Source organism: Arvicanthis niloticus, chromosome 6 (genome assembly GCF_011762505.2).
Source record: "Arvicanthis niloticus isolate mArvNil1 chromosome 6, mArvNil1.pat.X, whole genome shotgun sequence".
NCBI lineage: Eukaryota > Metazoa > Chordata > Mammalia > Rodentia > Muridae > Arvicanthis > Arvicanthis niloticus.
In genome coordinates this window covers 21,768,875-21,790,953 of record NC_047663.1, presented here as the reverse complement: position 1 = coordinate 21,790,953, position 22,079 = coordinate 21,768,875, and the positions used below count along the sequence as shown (strand labels likewise).

The 22,079-nt window shown below is 47.4% G+C and overlaps 3 protein-coding genes across 12 annotated transcripts in view; 1 reads left to right on the top strand and 2 right to left on the bottom strand.

Moving 5' to 3' along the window:
- Positions 1 to 10,412, bottom strand: part of Dnajc7 (DnaJ heat shock protein family (Hsp40) member C7) — a 35,984-nt gene extending 25,572 nt beyond the window's left edge. The window contains exon 1 of the mRNA XM_034505688.2: positions 10,276 to 10,412. Coding sequence (XP_034361579.1) covers positions 10,276 to 10,352 — 77 coding nt within the window. The 5' untranslated portion in view covers positions 10,353 to 10,412. The remainder of the gene's footprint in view (positions 1 to 10,275) is intronic.
- Positions 10,413 to 11,086: 674 nt separating this feature from the next.
- Positions 11,087 to 18,006, top strand: Nkiras2 (NFKB inhibitor interacting Ras like 2). Of its 5 annotated transcripts, none has more exons than XM_076935800.1 (4): positions 11,087 to 12,753; positions 15,061 to 15,168; positions 15,829 to 16,070; positions 16,476 to 18,006. In XM_076935800.1, the coding sequence occupies exons 2-4, from the start codon at positions 15,075 to 15,077 to the stop codon at positions 16,713 to 16,715; spliced, it is 576 nt and encodes a 191-aa protein (XP_076791915.1). In that variant the 5' UTR covers positions 11,087 to 12,753; positions 15,061 to 15,074; the 3' UTR covers positions 16,716 to 18,006. The 5 variants fall into 5 exon arrangements, with proteins under 5 accessions (XP_076791915.1, XP_034362476.1, XP_034362477.1 ...); XM_034506585.2 differs by lacking the exon at positions 11,087 to 12,753 and adding an exon at positions 13,925 to 14,053; XM_034506586.2 differs by lacking the exon at positions 11,087 to 12,753 and adding an exon at positions 14,041 to 14,275.
- Positions 18,007 to 18,059: 53 nt separating this feature from the next.
- Znf385c (zinc finger protein 385C) overlaps positions 18,060 to 22,079 on the bottom strand; it is a 54,808-nt gene continuing 50,788 nt past the window's right edge. For all 6 annotated transcript variants that reach the window (XM_034506584.2, XM_076935796.1, XM_076935795.1 and 3 more), the window contains 4 exons: positions 20,777 to 21,070; positions 20,161 to 20,357; positions 19,809 to 19,919; positions 18,060 to 19,360 (listed from right to left, as the gene is read on the bottom strand). In XM_034506584.2, coding sequence (XP_034362475.1) covers positions 19,124 to 19,360; positions 19,809 to 19,919; positions 20,161 to 20,357; positions 20,777 to 21,070 — 839 coding nt within the window. In that variant the 3' untranslated portion in view covers positions 18,060 to 19,123. The remainder of the gene's footprint in view (positions 19,361 to 19,808; positions 19,920 to 20,160; positions 20,358 to 20,776; positions 21,071 to 22,079) is intronic.

Sequence of the window (22,079 nt, the reverse complement as noted above, 5' to 3'; positions counted from 1 at the left end):
CCAGTGCTTTTAACCACTGAACCATCTCTCTAGCCCCTAGGGGTAAGACTCTTCATCAGCTGTATCATTTTAAGCATTTTTCCCCCCAAAGGGAGGAAGGAAGGGAAAAATTACTTCAGCCACTGCATGGAAGCTACTGTGCAACATTTGTAACCCAAGAAACACTGATTAGATTTTTATACAACAAACACTGCAACTTTACTTGTACTTCAAGTGTTTGCCTAGAATACTTATGGGTTAGGCTTTTTTTTTTTCAACTTGACACAAGCTAGAGTCATCTGGGAAGAGGGAACTTAAACTGAGACAGTATCCTCATAAGACTGTCCTGTAGACAAGGTTGTGAGTGGTGCCATTGCTGGGGGTCTTGGGTTGTATTAAAAAGTAGGCTGAGCAAGCCAGTACGCGGCCCTCCATGGCTCTGCTCAAGTTTCTATCTTCACTTCCCTCAGCCAGAGTATGAACTAGGAGGTGTTGGGTCAAATAACCTCTTTCCTTCCCAAGTTGCTTTTGGTCAGGCACTTATGACAGCAACAGGAAATAAACTGGGACAAACATTTTTTAATCAATTTGAGCTTCTCCAATCGTATTAATAATGATTCTGATCAAGAAAGATATAATGGTTTAAATGAGGCACACTTCAGAGTTTTCTGAACTGCCGGTTTTTTGCAATCCTTGGTATATTTTTTACTCTTGTTAAGTAGCTAGACAGACATTATCAAGTTCGAGGTCACTGAAGAGAGACCCTCTCCCTCATGATCAGCTTTGCCTCTCCTTAAAATTTAAAATACCATAGGAAAGGCAAAGGTGACAGAGCTTATATGAAACCCACTACAGGAAAACTACTTCTCGCAGGTCAAAACAGAATTTGAGTTCTATCTCAGGACGTGACATTCTAAGCTGCCCACATGACATTGCTGTACCTTCTTTTAGGAGTTAATCCAACAGAGACTGCCAAGAAACCACGCCTCAGGAAAGCTGACTCACCTGACATGCTAAGAGAGGAGGAATAATTACCCTTTAAACAGTATATTTACTCCTACAGTGGCCCCTCGTCCAGTGCACTTGTAGGTCTTTACTGCTAAACCTGTTTTTCTGAGTTCTAACTTTAAAAGTGTAACTTCTCCTTTTCTTTTTTCTTCTCTCTTCTTTGGATACTGGTCAAGTATGCTCGCCCTGTCACTCTGGACATTGTCATTCTTTTACAAAGACCCTCCTGCAATGCCACGCAGCTGCTTGTCACCAGCCAGCTACCCACCCACAAACTTGCTGTTTTTTTCTGGACCCTCGCTCAAAGACATGGCTTTCTATCTTGCTCTTCTATACCCTCCTCCTCAGCAGCTTCAGAGACTTGCTGTTGCTCTGGACTTTGAGATGGGGTCTCTCTAATGCAGCCCTGGCCGTATGTGAACAATGTAGAACAGGTCCACCTCTGCCTCCTGAGAGCTGGGACTAGAAGTGTATGCCACCACACCTAGATTGCTTCAGAGATTTATATCTCTTATCTTGCCTACCTTGTGTTTTCTGCCTAACCTATGATTTCTCTCTCAAATTTAAAGCTTCTGACTATATTCTGTTTTTTAATTCTTTTATCTATGAAGCCAAAAACCAAAAGGGAACCCCAATGCTCAGGTAACATTTGTAGCAAAATATCCAGTTTTGCCAAAATTACAGCTAAGGGCAAAATGCTCTAATTTTGTGAGAGCAAAGAAGTGTTCAGAAACCTTTGATTTTAGAGAAAAATGTAGTGGGGGAGAAATATTTCCCTTCTCCTCATGGTTGCTGGGGCTGCAGTGTGTCCCCCAGGCCAGGAAATCAAGATTCCTCACCAGTTGCTACTGTGTTCACTGTCTTCTATAATGTTACCCTGCTCTAGATTGTGGCACCTCCTTTCTTTTAGTCAATCAAATTTACTAGCTACTCGTTGATCTAGAAACATCCTCCACCCTACAGAATTTACGGATCTTGGCCAGTCTTAGAGTAGAAATTCCTTCCTCCTCCCCCTTCCCCAGACCTCTTGTCCCCAGTGGCATGTCACAAGGCCTGTTTCATGTTGTACTCGCTCTGACCTTCATGAGAATAAAGTAAAAGAGCCCAACAGCCTCGAGTTTACTCCATGCCACCAACAAACAAGTCACTTTATTTTTCTAAAAAATATTTTAAAATTAAATCAACTTTAACCTACAAATAAAATTTCAAGTTAATATTCATTTATGTAAGTGCAAGTCATATGACTTGTAAAAAAATGTATAAATACCGTGTGCCTGTGAGGTACTGTGTACTGGATGCTTTCTAACCAGCCAGAGAGACAGGGTGAGCATTAGCCACTGGAAAGCTACCTGCTACCCAGGGTCCTTTACCCAGTAGTTGTCTATCTCCTCCCACCCCCCCCCTTTTTTTTAATCCCAAGGTTCTTTATTGTGATTTCTGTTCACTTCAGGGTCAAACTTTTTTTTCCCCAGGTTCAGTAGAGATGCATTGAGATGGATTTTAGGTGTCAGGCAATTGGCAGTGAGGGAAGCTGAGATAGATTCAACAGAAACTTCATTTTCACTTTAAAGCACAACCAAAACTGCTCAGTTAGATAAGGTGGCTTATACTCATAAAATTTCAGCACTTAGGATACTGAAGCAGACAGTCTGCTACAAAGGTCAAGGGCAGCCTGGGCTATATAGTGAGTTCTAGGCCAGCCTAGGCTATGCTATGCAGCCCTGTCTCAAAAATTAAAAATTTGAGGCTGGAGAGATGGCTCACTGGTTAAGAGCACTAGCTGCTCTTGCAGAGGACCCAGATTCAATTCCCAGCACCCACATGGCAGCTCACAACTGTAACTCCAGTTCCAGGGGATCGGACACCCTTAACATAGACACTCACAGGCAAACTACCAATGTGCATAAAATAAAAGATAAATTATTTTTAAAAAAAAACCAATCTTAAAACAATCTCTTATTCCCAAAGAGGAAAGGTGAAAGACAGAGATAAAAACTCCTGAACAGATGAGTCAAAATGTACTCTGAACATTCAAGGAGAAATCTCAACAGAGGCAGAACCAGAGAGCCAAGTACATACATTCCAGGGAGCTGTGGTGCCGTCTACAAAAGGCAGCAGCACTCTCTACTGCCGGAGGAGAGAAGGACACCCGGCACTGGCTGGAGGCGGCTGTCTCAGGGGAAGCAGGGCTGTGATGCACCAACCTCTCCCACCCAAATCTTGACAGAAATCCCATCACCAAAGGCATAAGGACAGTCACAAAAGCAGCCACCTTGATAACTAACAGGCATCACAGGGTTCTGGCATTTACTTCTCCTTTGCTTAATTCTTGGGGAAGGAATGCTTCAGAGTAATGAGCCTCTCTGAAGCTGTTCTGAGAGCACAAGCCTGGAATCCACTTTTCAGTGTTAGCCTGAGGCTGATGTCCATACATCCCCAAACCTACCTTCCATCTTTTGGTTCTTCTTTGACAGTGCAGACATCCTCAAAGGAATGAGTGTTTTCTAAAGAGATACTTGCTTCCCACTCCTCAGCTATCAGACTATTTGCTGAAACATGGTCTCATGGATTGGAACCCCCAGGAATTGTAAGCCATGGGAAGGAATAAACTAAGGCCTAGTGCCAGCCGGAAGAGGACCATGTCTCTTAGAGGTCAGACTACTCTGCAGAGAGACTGTGATGGGTCAGTTTTGGGAAGGACCATGCTTTACCCAGGACTGCTTAGTTAATTCGTGCTGTTACTGAACTTCTTTATCTGCTCCTCTTCCCAATACGGCCACACTGATTAAACCTCCTCTGTGTTCTTTACTGTGACCTGTCTCTTTAAGATGGTGGCTGAGCTCAGCTGTGAGCACTGCCAGGCCCAGGCTTGACCTCAACAGCTCTGGTAACATCTCTCATCTTGATGGAGACAGCAGTGTCCCTCAACAATCTAGAACTAAGGAACTATAATTAAGGAACAGCTGCTTCCAGGGCTGGCAAGATGGCTCAGTGGGTAAAGACACTTGTTACTGAGCCTGAGGACCTGAGTTCCATCACCACACTCACAGGTGAAAGGAGAGAACCGACTGCCACAAACTGTTTACACACTCACACACTCACACACACACATACTCACACACACTCAAGCAATGATGTTCAGGAGGATACAGAATATACATATGGAAACCAGAGGGCAGTATGGACTCCAGTAGCACTTTATAAAGTTCTCTTGGGTTCTTATTTCAACAGGTGCTAACTCTCTCAGAGCAAACTGCCCAAGCAGGAACTTTCAGACAGAACACACAGCAGAACCCTGTTCACACTATTGTCAAAGGGTAATAGATCCAGAAGAAATGTCAGCACTGCTTATTTGACCACTTAGCTTCCCCACACATCACACACCAATAGAAAAGGTCTTAAAAGGGCTGCAGAGGTGGCTCAGTGGTTGAGAGCACTGACTGCTCTCCCAGAGGTCCTGAGTTCAATTCCCAGCAACCACATGGTAGCTCACAACCATCTGTAACGGGATCTGATGCCTTCTTCTGGTGTGTCTGAAGACAGCTACAGTGTATAAATATATATATAATAAATATTTTTTTAAAAAAAGAAAATAAAATAAAATAAAATAAAATAAAACTTAAAATAAAACTGGAAAAGTCATATCCACTACACACCACCATTCTCAAAAGCTCATCACACACACTTTTGCCCATCATGGTTTCTGTCTGGCTAGGCAGAGAAAGCAATTGTCATGCCAGTACAAACAATGACCCCTTGGAAAAACCACTCTGAACCCTGTTCCTACTGATGAGACTTGGCTTCAAAGAATACCTGGACCGCCGTCTACATAACTTCCACATCACTCAACACTGGAGAAGGAGGAAAAAGCATTGGTGTAAGAAGAGACAATGAATCCTCAACAGGACTCTGCGCCAGGCGACAAGGCGCCCACACAGCAGCCCACCATTGTTCCCATTCTCCTAAAGTCCTAGAGCAAGAAAGTAAAGGCAGGAGTCCAGTACTCAATTTTTTAAAAACTAGCTTCAGTGACCAAGTCAAGCCCTGATTGGGTGGAATGTACAATAAGGCTAGGCTTCAGGCCAATCAGAATTCCCGTTGTTGGCAAGTTACTAAGCACTAGAGCAACTGCCACTCACATGGCCCAGTATTTCCCTAAAATTGCTCAGTTTACAACAGTGGTTAATATATGAACCTAAATTACATTCAGGAAAAGAAACCTCCTATATTCTTCCTTTGTTCCACTAATAACTATTTAACAATCTTCCACATGTTAATACCAGAATTAAAATGATTTGCTATATTCAGGTTTCTGTCTTCCTAAATCTATCCCCTTCCTTAGACATAACTCATTTCTTCCATCTCTCATTCCTTTATCTGTGAGTGACACATATTAACTTGAAGTTTTTCTCATTAATTTGACTTCAAAGTCAAAGATAAATTCCCATTCAGCATTCAGACATAATGAAATGTCTAGCTGTTTGCCCTAGAACTCTTTGAGAAGGTGAACAAATTCCTAATGTTAACCAGGTTGAAAGGAGAGGGGTATTTCCTGTCAACTCTTTGGTTAAGTAAGGCTATGAGGTTCAAAAAGGCTTAAAAAGCAACAGCAGACAAATAATGACTGCAAAACCTGGTATGTGAACCCAGCAATGTAGATAGTGAAATAAAAGACAGAGTCCTAAACCACAAAGGAATCAGGACAGCTAATAACAAGAGCCTCATGGGAACGTCTCTTCCAATGTCAGCACTCCAGAAGCAGTTGCAGGCAGATCTCTTATGAGTTGGAAACCTACACAGCAAGTTTCAAGCCAGCCAGGGGTACCTAACAAGGCCTTGATGAAAGGAAAGGTAAGGCAAGGCAACAGAAAGGAAAGGACAAGTAAACAAAAGAGAAAGAAAAGAGGACAGGAGAAGAGAGGAGGAAGGAGGAAGGTGGCTTCTGTGCAGAGGGCTCAGCAGATAAAGCAGTTTGCCTCCAAGTCTGACAATCTGACTTTGGTACCTGGAGCTCCTATGGTAGAAGAGAACTGAACACACACACACGCGCACACACACACACGCACGCACGCACACACACACACACACACACACACACACACACACAGTGTAAAAAAAGAAAAAAGAAAAGAAGAGAAAAATGGTGCTTGTGTGCTTTAGAACAGATAGAGAAATGTTAGCTCAGGGCTGGAGAGATGGCTCAGTGGTTAAGAGCACTGGCTCCTACAAGGAAGAACCCAGGTTCAATTCCTAACACTCAAATGGTAGCTCACAACCATCTGTAGTTCCAGGGTATTCAAGGCCCTCTTCTGACCTCTGCAGGTACTACACACATCGGGTACACAGACATACATGCATGCAAAATACTTACACACATTAGAGAAAATAAAAATATGTGTAAAGAACAGACTGTTGAGGCTGGAGAGATGCCTCAGTAATTCAGCGCACTTGTTGGGTCTTACAGAGGTCCTAGGTTCACTTCCTATCACCCACATGGTGGATCACAACCATCTGTAGTTATAGTTCCAAGGGAACCAATGCCCTCATCTCGCCTCCATGGACACATGTATGTGCAGGCAAAAACTCATACATATAAAATAATTAAATCGAAAGAAAAGAAATATCAGCTTACAGAAGCCAGCAAGGATGTCCTATTTCCCTATTTTGTGGCTCCCTGATTCTTTTGGATTTCTATATCTAGTCACACCAGATACAGAATGATAACAGACATGCCTCCTCTTTAGTGACCTGCTTGAAATCTATCCATATGTCATAATAAAAGCTATCTACAGAGACCAATAACCAGAGACCTTTAACTCAAGACAGGCATTGTATGTTAGAAAAAGTATCCAGCAGCTTCCCAGGAACAAAGGCATCAAGTTAGGTCAACTGTTAAAATGTCTGAATCTTATCCCTTATCTACAAAGTAGCAGACAATGAAAAACAATTTTGGGACCAATAAACTACCCAGCAGGCATATAAAGATGCTACCACCAAGCCTGACAGCTTGAGCTCAATCTCTGGAACTCAAATGGTAGAAAATCAATTCCCAATTGTCCCCTGGCCTCCAAAGTTGTCAGACACACAGATAACACACACACACACACACACACACACACACGCAATTTTCACACATAGAATTCTATTTTGGAGTGTGTTAAAATTCAGCTTAGAATACCTGGAATGAAACACATGTGGCTTCAATATTCAACACTAAAGAAAGAGAAACACATGGAGTTTCAGTGGGACTTGAGAGTGTGTATGTATGGTGTGTTCATGTGTGCATGCACATGTGGGTGGAGACTTCTTTTTCCTGGACTGCTCTGTACCTTTTCAATACATCTTTTACTCTGCTTTCGAGGCTACTGTGGGACTTGTGACAAACTAACACGTGCAAACACCTAAGGTCTTTCTCTCTAGACACACTGAAAATGAAGAAATAAAGATGCAGCCACAAAAAAGGTTGCAATCATGAGGTCCAATGTCTTGATGTTCCGTTCATCTTACCCCTCTGTAGGACTGTGACAATTTAGCAGCAGCAAGATCCATTAGATCCCAAGACATAAGGAAGGGAGGATTCCTGTTGGGCCTTGTAAAAACATTCCAAGGGACTCAGAGGCTGATGTGTCCCTAAGTGAACTGGTAGTAGAAGGATGTAACCAGAGACTTAGCCAAAGGGTTCTAACAATGCCAGACAATAATAAAGGGGTGCTTCAGGGGATGCCCTTCTCCATCACCTGCTATGGCTGCACAGGGGTGCAGCCATATGTACTCTGTCTTCAACAATGGAAAAGTATACAACAACGTTTTTCATACCAACAGATCCTGATGCTCACTCTTCTAAGGACGTCTGACACAGCAGAGGTCAAAGTGATTTTTTAAAGTTATTTTCTTTTTATTTTATACACAGAACTGGACTCTAATGAACAAATAAAACTAATTAGCTTAGTATGTCGAAAATCTGAGCTCTATTACACATGTGTTAAGAATGCATTTTTCACTTTATCCACAGTTCCACTGACTTGGTGGTAGATAACTGCTTGTTTGTTTGTGCCTTGATGTTTTGCTTGCATGTATATCTATGAAAGGGTGCCAGATCCTCTGGAACTAAAGTTACAGACAGTTGTGAGTTTCGGTGTGGGTGCTGGGAATTGAACCCAGGTCCTCTGGAAAAGCTGCCAATGCTCTTAACCACTGAGCCACCTCTCCAGTCCCAGTAACTGTTTTATAATCAATAACATATTAAGTTCCACAAAAAAGTCAGTTAACCAAACACCATGCTTTACATGATGTGGCTGCATTATAACACTACTTTTCTTTCTTTTTTTTACTGTTTTATGTTCTCTCTCTCTCTCTCTCTCTCTCTCTCTCACACACACACACACACACACACACACACACACACAGCCCTGGCTAGCCTAAACTGTAGAGATCTGGCTGCCCTTGAACTTACAATAGTCTGCTTGCCTCTGCCTCCCAAGTGCTGGATTACAGTGAACATCACCGTGTCTAGCTTCTTACTGTAAAACCCGGACTGATGGATTCTAGCTCTTTCTGCCTCTGCCTCCCAAGTGCAGGGATTACAGAAGTATGCTACCACACTCAGCCTTTGTTTCTTAATATATCTCTCCATAATCATTTATCACCATTTAAGACAAAACACCCTCTCTAATCTTTTTTGTTTTAAGAAGGAGTTGCTTTAGAAAGGGGACAGAGGGGACACAGAATCGAAGTCTAGCCAAGCATAATGGTGCAGACCTTTAACCCCAGCACTTGGGTGGCAGAGGCAGATGAACGGATCTCTATGAGTTCAAGGCTGGCTGGTCTACGTAGAGACCTGTTTAAAGTCCAAATCAGAGACACTCTCTAAAGGAGATTTACACTGAATAGGATAGATTCCTTAAATGACATATAGCTAAAGTCCCTATTTATAGCAATAAGAAGCACTAAATTCTTGACAAATATATGTAAAATAAAGTAAGTTTACGCTGAGCCTTCCTTAGCTTCGAGAGCCTTCCTTTCTCCTTTTGCAATGTCCTGAGTTACATAGGAGCTGATGATACTTAACTTTAGACATTGTAATGACGTGACACTCAGACAGGAGGAGGAGACAGGAGGCTAAACTGATAGCTCAAGGATCAACTACATTTTCTCTAGCTGCTCAGCTTTCAAGCCAGGGACTACCCACACACCTGATAACTACTTATTCACTGTAGCTCTCCGAGTACCCGCTTATATGTCTAACTTGGACAGTAAGCCCCTCAGAATCCTGATTTCTAGATCTCCTGAACTGACTCTGTTCACCACCACAAAATATTCAGACTTAAGACATACCCTACAGGCTTGGTATGAACACATGAAACACACGGAGAAGGAGACTAAGGGCACTGTAGTCCATCCTGAACAAAGGATCAAATTACTCTGCAACTGATAAAGGAATCAGTTCACCTTTGGTATCAGAACAAGTGCATCTGCTCCCAAGCGTGTTCCAACCCTGCTTCAAAAACCTGTTCGCAAGCCGGTGTTAGAATTCACCGAGTGTTCTAGAAAAACCACTCACTCAGCAGCTTCCTAGGCTAGGCCAGATTGGCAATCTCGAGCTTCTGCAGCTGCCCAGCAGTGCCAACTGCATCTAAACAGCTGTCCTCCTTGAGCTTAAGAATGCTCTTGGGAGAAACAGCAAAGAAGCGTCTGACCCGTACTGCAAGAGACAAGCTCCTCACTCGCCCTTCTGTCTATCCATTTTTTTCTACCGCAATCAGGGGGCGACCAGGTCCATACAGTAGGCATACAATCTCTCAGACTCACACTAAAGACCACCAAGTGTAATTAGTGAGGAAAAGGAAGTGAGGAGGAGAATGCGGGCTTTGGAGACAGACAACAAGGACAGACAACAATGCACACAAGTTAACCAGAGCGGGCGGAGGTCGGGGCTACGTTAAGGAAGTCGTCATTGACGCCGCGACGCCTCCCCCACTCTGCAGCCGACCTCTGAGATTCCTACCCCCACCCCTCGGAGACCCGGCCTCTCTAATGAAGACAACCTTCCTCCCCACGGCCGAGGGAGACTATGTCTCAAGCTCCCTGCTAGGCGGAAGCAGAAGGGGGTAACAGATCCCTTAAGTGTGCCCCTTCGGGGGGGGTGTCTATGTCGACTCCAGCTCAGATGGGGGGGGGACTGCAAGAGAGGCATCGTCTCTACATTTAGGGGCTGCCTCGCTGGCCAGTCGACCTTCCCCTAGCCACAAGCTGCCGCTCGCCTCCTCCATGACTCTACCACCTGGTTACCTCTTTGCTTCTTCGTCCTCCAGGAATTCAGGCTCGGTCGCCGCCATTACCACATCGCACTCCGCGGTAGCCGCCATCTTACCGCCGGGACCAGAGAGCCGGGTGGGAGGCAGGCGGTGAAGAGCACTTCCGGTTGGAGCATCGAGCCGCTCGGCTGCACCGCGCCCAGAGGGACTCCCTCGAGCCCGTCTACCAACGAGAGGCTCCGCTTGGGGCCAGAGCGGCCTCCCATCCCTGGAGGTCCACGGTGGTCTCCGCGCTGGGGCGGGGGCCCAGGGACGGTTCCTGTGCGTAGGGGGCGCCACCTTACCGGAGGATAGGAGGAGGGTACAGAAAGGATGTTGCCTCTCTAGGCCTAAGCTTGCCTCAGTATCCCTACAGCACGGTTGCCATAACAACTAGCAATCCTAGAGAGTCTCCGGTAAGGCTTGGGAGTCCCGCCTGGGTGGGTGGATACTGGGTCCCCAAGACTACCTTCCCGACTTTGCAGTGTGTCCACAGCTTCCTCCCAGGAAAGGCATGAAGAGCTACTTTGAGCCCAGTCCCCAGCTTTCATCAGTTCCTGGAAGCCCTGCCCAACCAAGCGAGTGGAACGCAGGGCGTCTTCACCCTGCGCCTTTCATCCTCCACGGATCTCTAAGCACCAACTGGTTCATCACCCCAATGACGCGGACCCTTTTATGAGGCTGCTTTCATGTCGGCCGCTTGGGAGTGCCATCTCGGCTTTAAGCCTAGAAAGGATGACATGGCGCCCCAGCCCCTGCCCCGGAGTTTATAAGGGGTGAGGTCCCTTTTCCTTAGTGTCTCCCGTACTCCTACTTCTCATAAACTCTACCCAACACGCTTGTCTGACCAAATGTTGTGTGGATTGGGAAGACAGCTTAATCATCTTTGTAGTACCACTACAACACACAACAGTGTTTAGTTGTATTAAATTGGGGCCCTCTGGGGTTAAATGTGCGGAGGAGACGACCTTGAGATTGTAATTTAAAGCCAAAAGGACCGAAAATAAGACAATGGAATTTAAACATCGTCTATCTCACTTCCCTTACGGAAAGCTGTGTGTCAAAGTCTGGAACCTTATTTGTAGGTCCTTATCATTACTGACGAAGTGGAAACACAGGGCCCACTGGATAGAGAATGAAAGAAAGCTGGGCCTCGGTGGGTTGGAATGCTGTGACCCTTAATACAGCTCCTCTGTCGTGGTTATCCCCAGCCATAGAATTAGTGTTGCTACTTCATAACTGTATCTTTGTTACTGTTACAAATCGTAATGTAAATATTTTTGAAGATAGAGGTTTGCCAAAAGGGCATGATCCACAGGTTGAGAACCACTGCCTTAATTAATAAATTGATTGAACGTGCTTTCAACCACTTCTCAACAACAGGGGGAAAAAAGCAAATTTTTATTCCTTCCTGAATTCCTTATGTTGGATTCCATCTGTTCATCTGTTCAACTGGTCACCACATGAAACATGGGGTAAATCATACAGGCCTCAGAATTGCCCTTGGCTTGCAACCTTGTCATCAGTGCTTTATGTCCTCACGACACATGTTCCCCAAATCTCCTTTTTGTACCAAAGTCGTCACATTAAAAGCAAATAAATAAACTCAGAGACTTCAAATGGTCTCCTAACTGATCCTTAGTTTCATCTTTGTCAAGTCTTGGCTCTTCCTAGAGAATGACCTTCCTTGCAAAACTGGATGGGCGGATTTCTGAGTTCCAGGACAGCCAGGGCTATACAGAGAAACCCTGTCTCGAAAAACAACAACAACAACAAAAACAAAAACAAAAAAAAAAAACCAACAACAACAAAAAAAACCCAACCTACCAATGGCTTGCTATTCTGGTGTTTGGTCCCCGGCCTCCCACACATCTTCACTATTTGGCTAGTATCTGCAATCAGTACTGAGCCTTTAAGAGACTTGTGGCTCCAGAAATGTCATGAATCTTGTCTTTCCTCTGTCTGATGGCTATCTCTGGTTGTCAACTTGACTCTTATCTGGAATGAACTACAGTCCAGAATGGAGGGCACACCTGTGATTCAGATCTTGAGAATGGAACACCGGTTTCTGACCTGGATCTTGACATGGAGATCTTGAGGCATAAAGGCCAGGAAAAGCTTAGGCCCAGGCAAGGTAGTACATGCCTTTAATCCCAGGAGACTGAGGCAAGCAGATCTCTGAGTTCAGGGTCAGTCTGGGACAAAGCAAGTTCCAGATCCAGGCGTGGTGGTACACGCCTTTAGTCTGGGCCACAACTGCTAGAGACCTACATAAGGACATTGGAAGAAGATAGATTCTTCTTTGCTTGCTTGCACTTACTTGCCAGCACATCTGTTGGAACCTACCATTTCAGGATTCCAGCTTCTACAGAAGACATGCTGAAACAACTAGCCTCATGGGACTGAGCAACTACTAGAGTCTTGGACTTCCCATTCACAGCTGCCCATTGCTGGGTTAGTTGGACTACAGACTGTAAGTCATTAAAATAAATCCCCTTAACTTATAGAGACATTCCATAAGCTCTGTGACTCTAGAAAACCCAGACTGATACAAGAAATGTCATAGTTCTTGTTGTGTTTCCTCTGCTTCACAAACCTCTGTCCTCTACGGCCCTTCAAACCTGAACACAGACATGCCCCTTTCCTCCCTTCTCTTTGGTATCTGTCGCTTCTGAGTTAATGCCCCTCTGCTGTGCCCACAGCACCCCACTTCAACAGCAGCGTTCATCATGGTTAGTTTTAATTGTTAGTTTGGATGTCTAATTATTCTAGACAGTGACTTTATGGCTAGTTACTCTTGTAGCTTTTCCTTTGTATATGGCCCTATGCAAGGCACAAACAAGACAAAATAGGTGCTGAGGTGTTTGTTTCTTTGGTTTGGTTTGTTTGTTTGTTTGTTTTGAAACAGGTTCTCTGTGTAAACTATGCTGTCTTCAGAAAAAAATCTCCCTACTTCATCCTCCAAGTGCTAGGATATAAATGTGAGCCTCCATTCCAAGTTCAAAAAATTCCACGTTTAGTCGAGTGTGGTGGCATATGCTTTTAATCTCAGTACTCGGGAGGCAGAGGCAGGCGGATCTCTGTAAGCTCAAAGCCATCATAGTCTACAGAGTGATTTCTTCTTTTGGGGGGTGGGGTGGGGGGTTCGAGACAGGGTTTCTCTGTATAGCCAGAGCTGTCCTGGAACTCACTCTGTAGACCAGGCTGGCCTCGAACTCAGAAATCCGCCTGCCTCTGCCTCCCAAGTGCTGGGATTAAAGGCGTGCACCACCACTGCCCGGCTACAGAGTGATTTCAAAGACAGCCAAGCTACCCAGAGAACCCCTGTCTTGAAAAATTAAAAACAAAACAAAAAAAAAACAGGGTTCATAGAGCATTTGCCTAGTATGTGCACAGCCCAGAGTTCCATTCATAGCATAGCACTGCCAAGAAAAGAAAAAGAAAAGTTATGGAATTGATGATAGAATTAACGAAGCGTTAGTTACTTCCCTTAAGATAGAGAACATTTTAGTATCTGAGCCTGGAACATCAGCTTTATACCCAGACACAAATTCTGGTGGGCATTTCCCCGCCGGCCTCTGGGGGCGCTGTGCGATCAGCGCTCACTTTGCGCCGCCGGAAGTTGTCTTGATGGCTGGACGTTGGGGGGCGGGACCCCAGGCCAAGTCCTTCCACCCAGAGGAAGAGGGCCGTCTTTACAATCGAAGTGCTCCTCCCATGGTCCGGCCCACTCCTGGGGGCACCTCAGCGGGAGTGCTGCGGGGACCCGGGAGGTATGGAGCTGGGAGGCGGGGTTCAGAACGGCCTCTGTCTCTGATTCACTTTGGTTGTCCTGTCTCTGCCTCTGAGATTCTGAGGGGTGCCCTTCAGGGGTACTCTGTGGCAGCGGCCTCTTGGCAGCCTCTCGGGTATCGCTTACTGAAACGCCCAGACCACGGAGTGGAGATCAGTGACGGGAAACTCCTGGAGAGGTTTCTGCTTGGGACCCCTTTGAGGTTGACCTCCGTATCTCTGCTTTCTGGGGGGAGGAGGAAGGGGAGATTACTGGCGCTCCCCAGGTGCCTGTGTCTGGAAGTTTCCCTTTAGAAAGACGTCTCTCTGGAGTCTCAGAGAGTTTATAAATAGGAGCTTTCTCTGTGCTTGTCAGTCCAAGGGATGTAAAATCCGTCTTTCGGAAGCACTTTTCTCTTTATATTCCGTTTCTTGTCAGATCTTTATGTTACCCGTGGATTCAACTGGGAATGGTTAAAAATGGAATTGATTGTCATCCAAATTAGTCACTCAAGAAAGCAAGTTATTCTCTGTATTTGCACGCGCTCCCTGAAGAGAAGATGACAAGAAGAATCTTAAATTCCTGCTTCTTTCTTCACGGGAGTCATGGTTAAAGGGAGAAAGCAGCCTGGTGTGCACATGCCTTAACTATTTCATCAGCTGGAAGCCTGATTGGGGTACATGAGACCCTATCTCAAAACAAAACACCCCCAAAATCAAACGCAGGAGTATTTGTGGCGCTTCCTTCAGTAATTGATGTTGTGCACAGGAACCAGCCAGCTGGTTTTTTACCTCATTCTCTAGGCCCCTCTCTTTATGGTGCCATTAACCCTACACCTGCTGGGTGCCAAGTACTGGCCACTCCTGGGACAAGAAGGTTAATTACAGCTCACTGCTCAACACATTAATGTGTTCAGTCAACACATTAGGGTGGTGCTAAATCCCTGATGCTTCCCAGCCTGCTGTTTGGATTCTGTCTTCCCTCACCACATGGCTTCTGTCCTTTTAGGTTGAAAGCTAAGCATGGGGAAGAGCTGCAAGGTGGTCGTGTGTGGCCAGGCATCTGTGGGCAAAACGTCAATTCTTGAGCAGCTCCTGTACGGGAACCATGTTGTGGGTGAGTGTTGCTGGGGCCGGAAGACCTTGAATGAAGCCGTAGGATTTGGTCACATCCTGAACACAACAGCTGGAAAGAACATCAGCTGCTGTTTTCATACCCTCCCAATAAGGGAGGGCTGGAGGCATGGCTGGCTGTCAGAGCACTGGTCTTACATGTACTAGGCCTTGGGTCTGAACCCCAGCAATGGAGGAAGAAAAAGTAAAACCTTGTACCCCCCAAGTTCTGTATGACATTGAACAAATCTAGACAGAAGAAACCCAAAGCCAAGAAGAAACCCCCACCCCATAGCACTTGGCCAGAGGTGGATGTAGGGTGTATGCTTCTATCAGTATCTGCCTTGTTATCATCTTTGAGAGGGCCACACTGTACAGACCAGGCTGGCCAGGAATTCACAGAGATCAGCCTGCCTCTGCTCCTGCCTCCCCTCCTCCAAGAGCTTCAATTCAAGGTGTGTGTCTCCACACCCAGTTCTATGTTGCCCTTTTGCTTAGTGTGATAAAGACATGACACTCACTCCCCACATCATTCCTGTCTAACTCTCAAGTCTGGCCTCTCTGAGCCCCCACATTCCTTGAGTCAGGTCAGCTTGTTAAGCTGTCCACCTCGCTCATATTTCCCGTCTCTCTTGACTCATGCTCAAGTCTCATTTTAACCCAGGTTCTGAGATGATCGAGACCCAGGAGGACATCTATGTAGGCTCCATCGAGACAGACCGAGGGGTGCGGGAGCAGGTGCGTTTCTATGATACACGGGGTCTCCGGGATGGGGCCGAGCTGCCCAAGCACTGCTTCTCCTGCACGGATGGCTACGTCCTGGTCTACAGCACAGACAGCCGAGAATCGTTCCAGCGTGTCGAGCTGCTCAAGAAGGAGATCGACAAGTCCAAGGACAAGAAGGAGGTACATGTCCTGGACTTCTGCTGGGAGCCCAGTGGGAGGAGAACGTGGGTCTTTGGTAGGCTTTGGGATGGTAGCGTGAGTCCCAGCTGGGCTCATTTGCCAAGAGGTAGTTTAGGAGCTAGAAGGCCGGGAAGGTCATTGGAGAGGATCTTCAACTCACACAAGAGGTAGCTGGTCATATGACAGGATAGTTCAAAGAGTCTTCTCTTTGGTTTAATAGGTTCCCTCCTAACATGTGAAGCTCAGTCTAATTTTGCTTTTCTGTGGTTCTCTGTTCTTGCTAGTCCTCCAGAATTCCTCTGGGAACTGCATCCTCCCCAGTTGTTGGCCAGAAACAGCTAACAGCTGTTCCTGATCCTGAGCCATGGCATGCCTATAGCCTCTGTTCTTGTTTGTCGTCTCCAGGTCACCATCGTGGTCCTTGGCAACAAATGTGATCTGCAGGAGCAGCGTCGTGTAGACCCTGACGTGGCCCAGCACTGGGCCAAGTCAGAGAAGGTGAGGCTGTGGGAGGTGTCTGTGGCTGACCGCCGCTCCCTCTTGGAGCCTTTCATCTACCTGGCCAGCAAGATGACCCAGCCCCAGAGCAAGTCTGCCTTCCCCCTCAGCCGCAAGAACAAGGGCAGCGGCTCATTGGACGGCTGAATAGCTGCCCTTCTTTCTTCACCATTCCATCCCCATTCCAGGATGGGTGGAGAGCACAGGGCATAAGCAAGCTGTTCTTTCCAGTCAGTAGGGGAGCGTCCCTCTAGGCAGGAAGCTGGGCTGGCCTTCCCCGTGACCTTCCATGATAGTCCCCGCCCCACCCCCAGCTGATCATATTTTCTCCTGTTACCTGGACACTTATGGGTTAGTATCCATTCTGTCTGCCTGGTGCAGGAAGCAGGGCTGCCATGACAAAGCGTCCAGTCCAGGAACTGGCTCCTATCAGGGATTCCAACTCTCTGAATTTCCTGCCAGTAACATACACACAGTACCAGCCTGGGCTTGAACAAGTGTGACTAGGTATTGTAAGTATACATTTATGAGTGCTGGCCTAGGGTTGACTCCTCAGCCTTCACCCTGATCTTTCCCCTGGACTGTCCAAGGCTGGGTAAAGCCAGGCTCCTGGGAGTGGCATTTTCTGATTGACCTCTACCCGTCTCCCAGCTTTTTCGCTTCCTCTTCCTGTTTAGGAGCAGAGGTCTTATTGGCTGAGGTAGAGTGGAGTGGTGACTGGGCTGTCACTTGCCCTGTGACTTAGCAAGGCTATATTCTCTGAGCATCGGTCTTCTCATCTGTGAGTTGACAGGAGCTTGGATGATCACCTAGAGCCCCAGGTAGCTCTGTGATATTTCTAAAGCTGGTGGCTCGGGCCTCCTCTGCCCCTGCTCCAACTTCTTCAAGGTGCTACACTTAACCAGCCTTGGAGGCTGGACAAGCCTCTCGTAACCACCAGGGGGCAGGAGTGCACTCTGCTCAGTGGCACAGTATGTGGACCTGCCTACAGGGCAGTGTCCATCCCTCCTGGTTGCTCTTGGCTAGTAGCTGGACTTATATTTATATTCTCTGTATTTATATGCCTGCTGCCCTGGTGAGGGCGGGATAGGCCGCGCCTCTAGCCCTTCCTTCTTACCTCAGATGCCTGAACAGAACCAGGCAAACCAGTAGCAGCTTCCTAGAAGCTGACAGGCCTTCTGTCAGAGGCTTGTGCTATTAAGTGAGCTTATAACCCACAACTTTCGGTGCCCACTTTGTGCTTCTGATGTGCACACTTCACATGAATTAGACACTACAGCCAAGCCACCTCCAACACCCACCCCTTCTCCCCGGAACAGGAGAGAAGGGCTGGTACCCAGGCCTGGGCAAGGAGAGTCAGGACACCTACAGGCTCAGGCTTGAAGTTCATTTATTGATGTGTTGGACACAATAAAACCACAACTGCTGTTATCAAAAAGTTTCCCGTCCCCTACCTTTTTTCTTGTCCCATTGGAAATACCTTTCAAAAAAAAAAAAAAAAGATATAGGTAGATACTGGCAAAATCCCATGTTGAATGGGGGAATGGCACTGGCTTTGGCAACATGAAAGTGGATCTTGAGGGCATATTGGACAGTGTACCAGCCCAAAATGCCACACTTGGGATGGCCAGACCCCAGTATGGAGTGGAGAGTCCCTAAGCTGAGGGACATGCAGAGCCCCTTTAGAGTTGGGGTTCAAGAAAAACCACTGAAAGGCTAAGAAGAACAGCTATGGTGAGACAGGTCACTTCTGTTAAGAAGACCAGGCAGGGTGGTGCATGCCTTTAGTTCCATCTCTCAAGAGGCAGAGGCAGGTGGATTTCTTGAGTTTGCCAGCCTACATAGTTCCAGACCAGCCAGGGCTACACAGTCAGGCCCAGCCTGAACACCACTCTTACCTTTGAGCCCCATCCCCACAGAACAGATGGAGCTTCCTTTCAACTCTGCCTCCCATTCACAGTGCATTTTTTTAATTTAAGAACTTTGGGGACCTCTTACCTCTATGGCCCTTTGCCATACATACTCTGTAGTCAACATGTGGTTGTTTTGCATTGTTTGAGACAGTGTCTAGTGATATGGCCCAGACTGACTTATAGTACAGGTCCTAGAATTGCAGGCATGCACCACCATACCTGGCTCCCCCATGGCAAATACGCTTGACAGGTCCCAGCCCACTTCAGTTTGAGCTCCCTCTCTAGTGATTGTCCAGACAGTTCTAGAACATGGCAGGAGAGGCTGGCTCTTGGGAGCCAAGATGTGTCAGCTTTGTGTAAGTCTGGTAGGGGTGGGGTATGAGAGCACCATGAGACCTGGGCTGAGATTTTTTCATAGATCTTTGGGTACTGTTGAACCATAGATGCAGGGCAGCCTAGGCTTGGCCCAGGAAAGGAGGGTAGCAGTGGTCCTCAGAGCCAGTGGACTGGAAAAGCCCCGGTCTGAGTGAAAAGCAGATACCCAGGTTGGGTGGGAACCTGGAAACTGCAAAAGGCAGTCTCTGTGGGATGTGGCGACAAGTGTCTGGCCTGTAGAGATAGGATGTGGCCATTCCGAGTCCCCTAATAGGGAGCAAAAAGGATGGGTCCTGCGGTGGGACGGACAGCTCCTGCTGGAGTGCGGAACAGAGCTGGGCCCAGCACAGGAGCAGGGAAGAGGGTAGCCGCTGCTGTTGCGGCAGGCCGGAGGGTCAGGGGTCCTGGCAGGGCACAGATGGCAGCAGCTGTGCTGGGCAGCGGGCCGGGCAGGAAGCGGGCCGCCAGCGTCTTGGTGAGTTGCTTCTGCAAGGCCAATTTAGACTACAATAAAAACAGAGGTGGACAGGGTTACTGATATCAGAGAAGCCCGCCCCCTCCCTGGGCCACATCCAGGAGTTTTTTTTGCCTCAGGGACGTGCCTTTTAGAGTTCTAAGTCAGACCTCCTCCCAGACACCCCCCCGAACAGCCATGCCAGGGGGACTTGCTGTGGCAGCTGTCTTCCTGCCCAGCAGCTGGACAGCCTCAGGACAGGAGCACTGTGAGGCGTAGGAAGAGATGGTCTCTAGGATAAGCACACCCACCCCTGGCTTTTGCCACTTATATTATGACCTTAGGCCCAGCCTACCTACAGGAAATTCCTCTGGGGATAGCCCAACCCCACCTCTAACCCTGTCAGCAGCCTCCTTCCTGTCACCCCCTCCAAGCCTTTCAGCTGGCCCTTCTTCCTCCTCTCTTCCATATAGACCTTGGTGCCCTAGAGACAGGTACCTTGAGAACACTGACAGCCAGTGCTGTGTGTTTCTGCAGTTTGCTGTGCTGGCTGGAGGGCTTGGGGGGCTTCCCAGCCAGCCGGTCCTTGTGCCTCCGACTGCTCATGTGCTGACAGACAGACAGACAGACAGACAGACAGACAGGGAATGAGATAGAAAGCCCACAGAACCCAAACTATTCTGTTGCCCAAACTATCTCAGACTTCCTCTTACCCATAGTTCAACACACACATGATGGGCTCTCAGCGTGGGGCAGTCGTGGGCAGCCTTGCCCCATCCATCCCTCAGTGAGCATCAACCCTTCCTCCCTTGCTCTGATACCCACCCTATCCTGGCCTCCCTTCTCCTACCTGCTTGAGCTGGGTCTCTGAATTGACATGGAGCTGACAGAGAGCACAATGGAAAAGAGGGCTGGGTCCCTGCCGGCTCCCACGACTTCCTATTACTCTCTTTGTCTTGTGTCCAGTCCCTCCTCGGGACACAGGACGGCCCCTGCCCCTTCGGGGAGCCCCTTGATGACCTTCCACCATCCATCTGTGCTTAGCTCCTGGAAGGAAAGAAGACAGTCTCTTAGTACGGAAGGGAGGCCACATCATCAAATTAGGTTAGCTCGGAAGCCCCTCTGAACACATATGGCCCTCTAGCCACACAGGCTTCTCTCTTCCCAGCATCTCTGGCTACCTATGGCTTCCTATGGACATCCCTCAAGGAAGAAGGCCTTTTTAAATAGACAGCTGGGCAAAAGTCCCTTCCTTTTGTTTTGATCCAAGAAAAAAGGAAAACGGAGAAGGGTACTCTAGTCCTTAGTGACTTTCCGTTCTGGTTGCTGCAGACTTCTCTTCCCAATGCTCTTCCCTTGGGATGAAGAGGGGGATGAAGAGGAGGACCCAGAAATGTCTTTGTAGTAACAGTGGGTTGGGTCCTGTCACCTACCCATGAATGACATGGCGCCTGGGAAGCACTGACCTGTGTTGTGAGCCTGAAGCTGAGAGGCGGAGTTCACTGTCACTTTACAGGTAGGGCAGTAGAGGCGTCCCTTCTCGCCCCTGCCTTCCCCATTCACTCCACTCCCCACAGCCACTTCTGCTGGCTCAGGCCCTGGGGCTTCCCTGCTAGGATCTGGGGAGCAGGGTGGGCAGGAGGAGGAAGAGGAAGAGGAAGCAGCAGCATCAGAAAGTTCTGAGTGGGCTGGGTCTCCGGCTGATGGGTCTGGGTTCGGCGGTAGCTGAAGTGGAGGGCCGAGAGGAGGGGATGCAGGATCTGCAAGGACATGGGACATACGGGGAGGTTTGGACCTCTGAGGCACAGCACTGGTGTGATAGAATGGGAGGCTGGGAGGCTTCCTGGTAAAGGACAGCCAGCACTAAATTTTGGTTCCACCAACTCACTAGGTAAGCCAGAGCCTCAGTTTTCCTGTATAAATATCATAAAAGTGAACAGAGTAGGTCCCATTTTCAGTTCTAGCTCCTCAGTATTGAGTGAGTAGAAGTCACGAGAAAGATGTGCTAGAATGTTTATAGAGTATTATATAGCATTAAATTGGAAATTAGAGAGATCCATCATACAGGCGAATGGTGGGGTCATAGGTCATATAGGGTCTCATGTATCTCAGGCTGGCCATGAACTCACTACGTAGCTGAGGATACCCTTGAACTTCTAGTCTTCCTGCCTCCACCTCCCAAGTGCTGTGATCATGGGTCTGTGCCACTATTCCCAGTTTCATGGTGGTATTAGGAATCAAAACCCAGGATTTCCCAAGTGGTATTTAAGTACTATACCCACTGAGCTTTACCCGCAACCCCTGGTCCTTTGTTTTTTGAGACAGGGTCTTATAGAACCTAGGCTAATCTTTTTTTTTTTTTTTTTTTTTTTTCTTTCAAGACAAGGTTTCTCTGTATAGCTCTGGCTATCCTGGAACTCACTCTGTAGACCAGGCTGGCCTCGAACTCAGAAATCCACCTGCCTCTGCCTCCCAAGTGCTGGGATTAAAGGCGTGTGCCACCACTGCCCAGCTGAACCTAGACTAAATGTGATGTGTAGCCTGGATTGACTTGGAACTCGAAATTTCCCTTCCTCTGTCTATAAAGGAGTATGGGGGACAGTGGTACCCGTTAGCTGAGACACTGGGGCTTCTCCCTCTGGCCCCCAGGACAAAAACCAAACCTACTCACATCTTAGTGCAGACCTCTGACCTCTGAATTGTGGAGAGAATACATTTGTATTGTTTCAGCCACCTACTGTAGCCATTTGCTCTGCCAGGCTTAGGGAA

Bases quoted from the DNA above. Each gene is read 5' to 3' on its own strand.
- Nkiras2 (XM_076935800.1), top strand. From the start codon at position 15,075: ATGGGGAAGAGCTGCAAGGTGGTCGTGTGTGGCCAGGCATCTGTGGGC. The intron at 15,169-15,828 runs GTGAGTGTTGCT...ATTTTAACCCAG, and splicing joins GTACGGGAACCATGTTGTGG to GTTCTGAGATGATCGAGACC. The intron at 16,071-16,475 runs GTACATGTCCTG...TGTCGTCTCCAG, and splicing joins AGTCCAAGGACAAGAAGGAG to GTCACCATCGTGGTCCTTGG.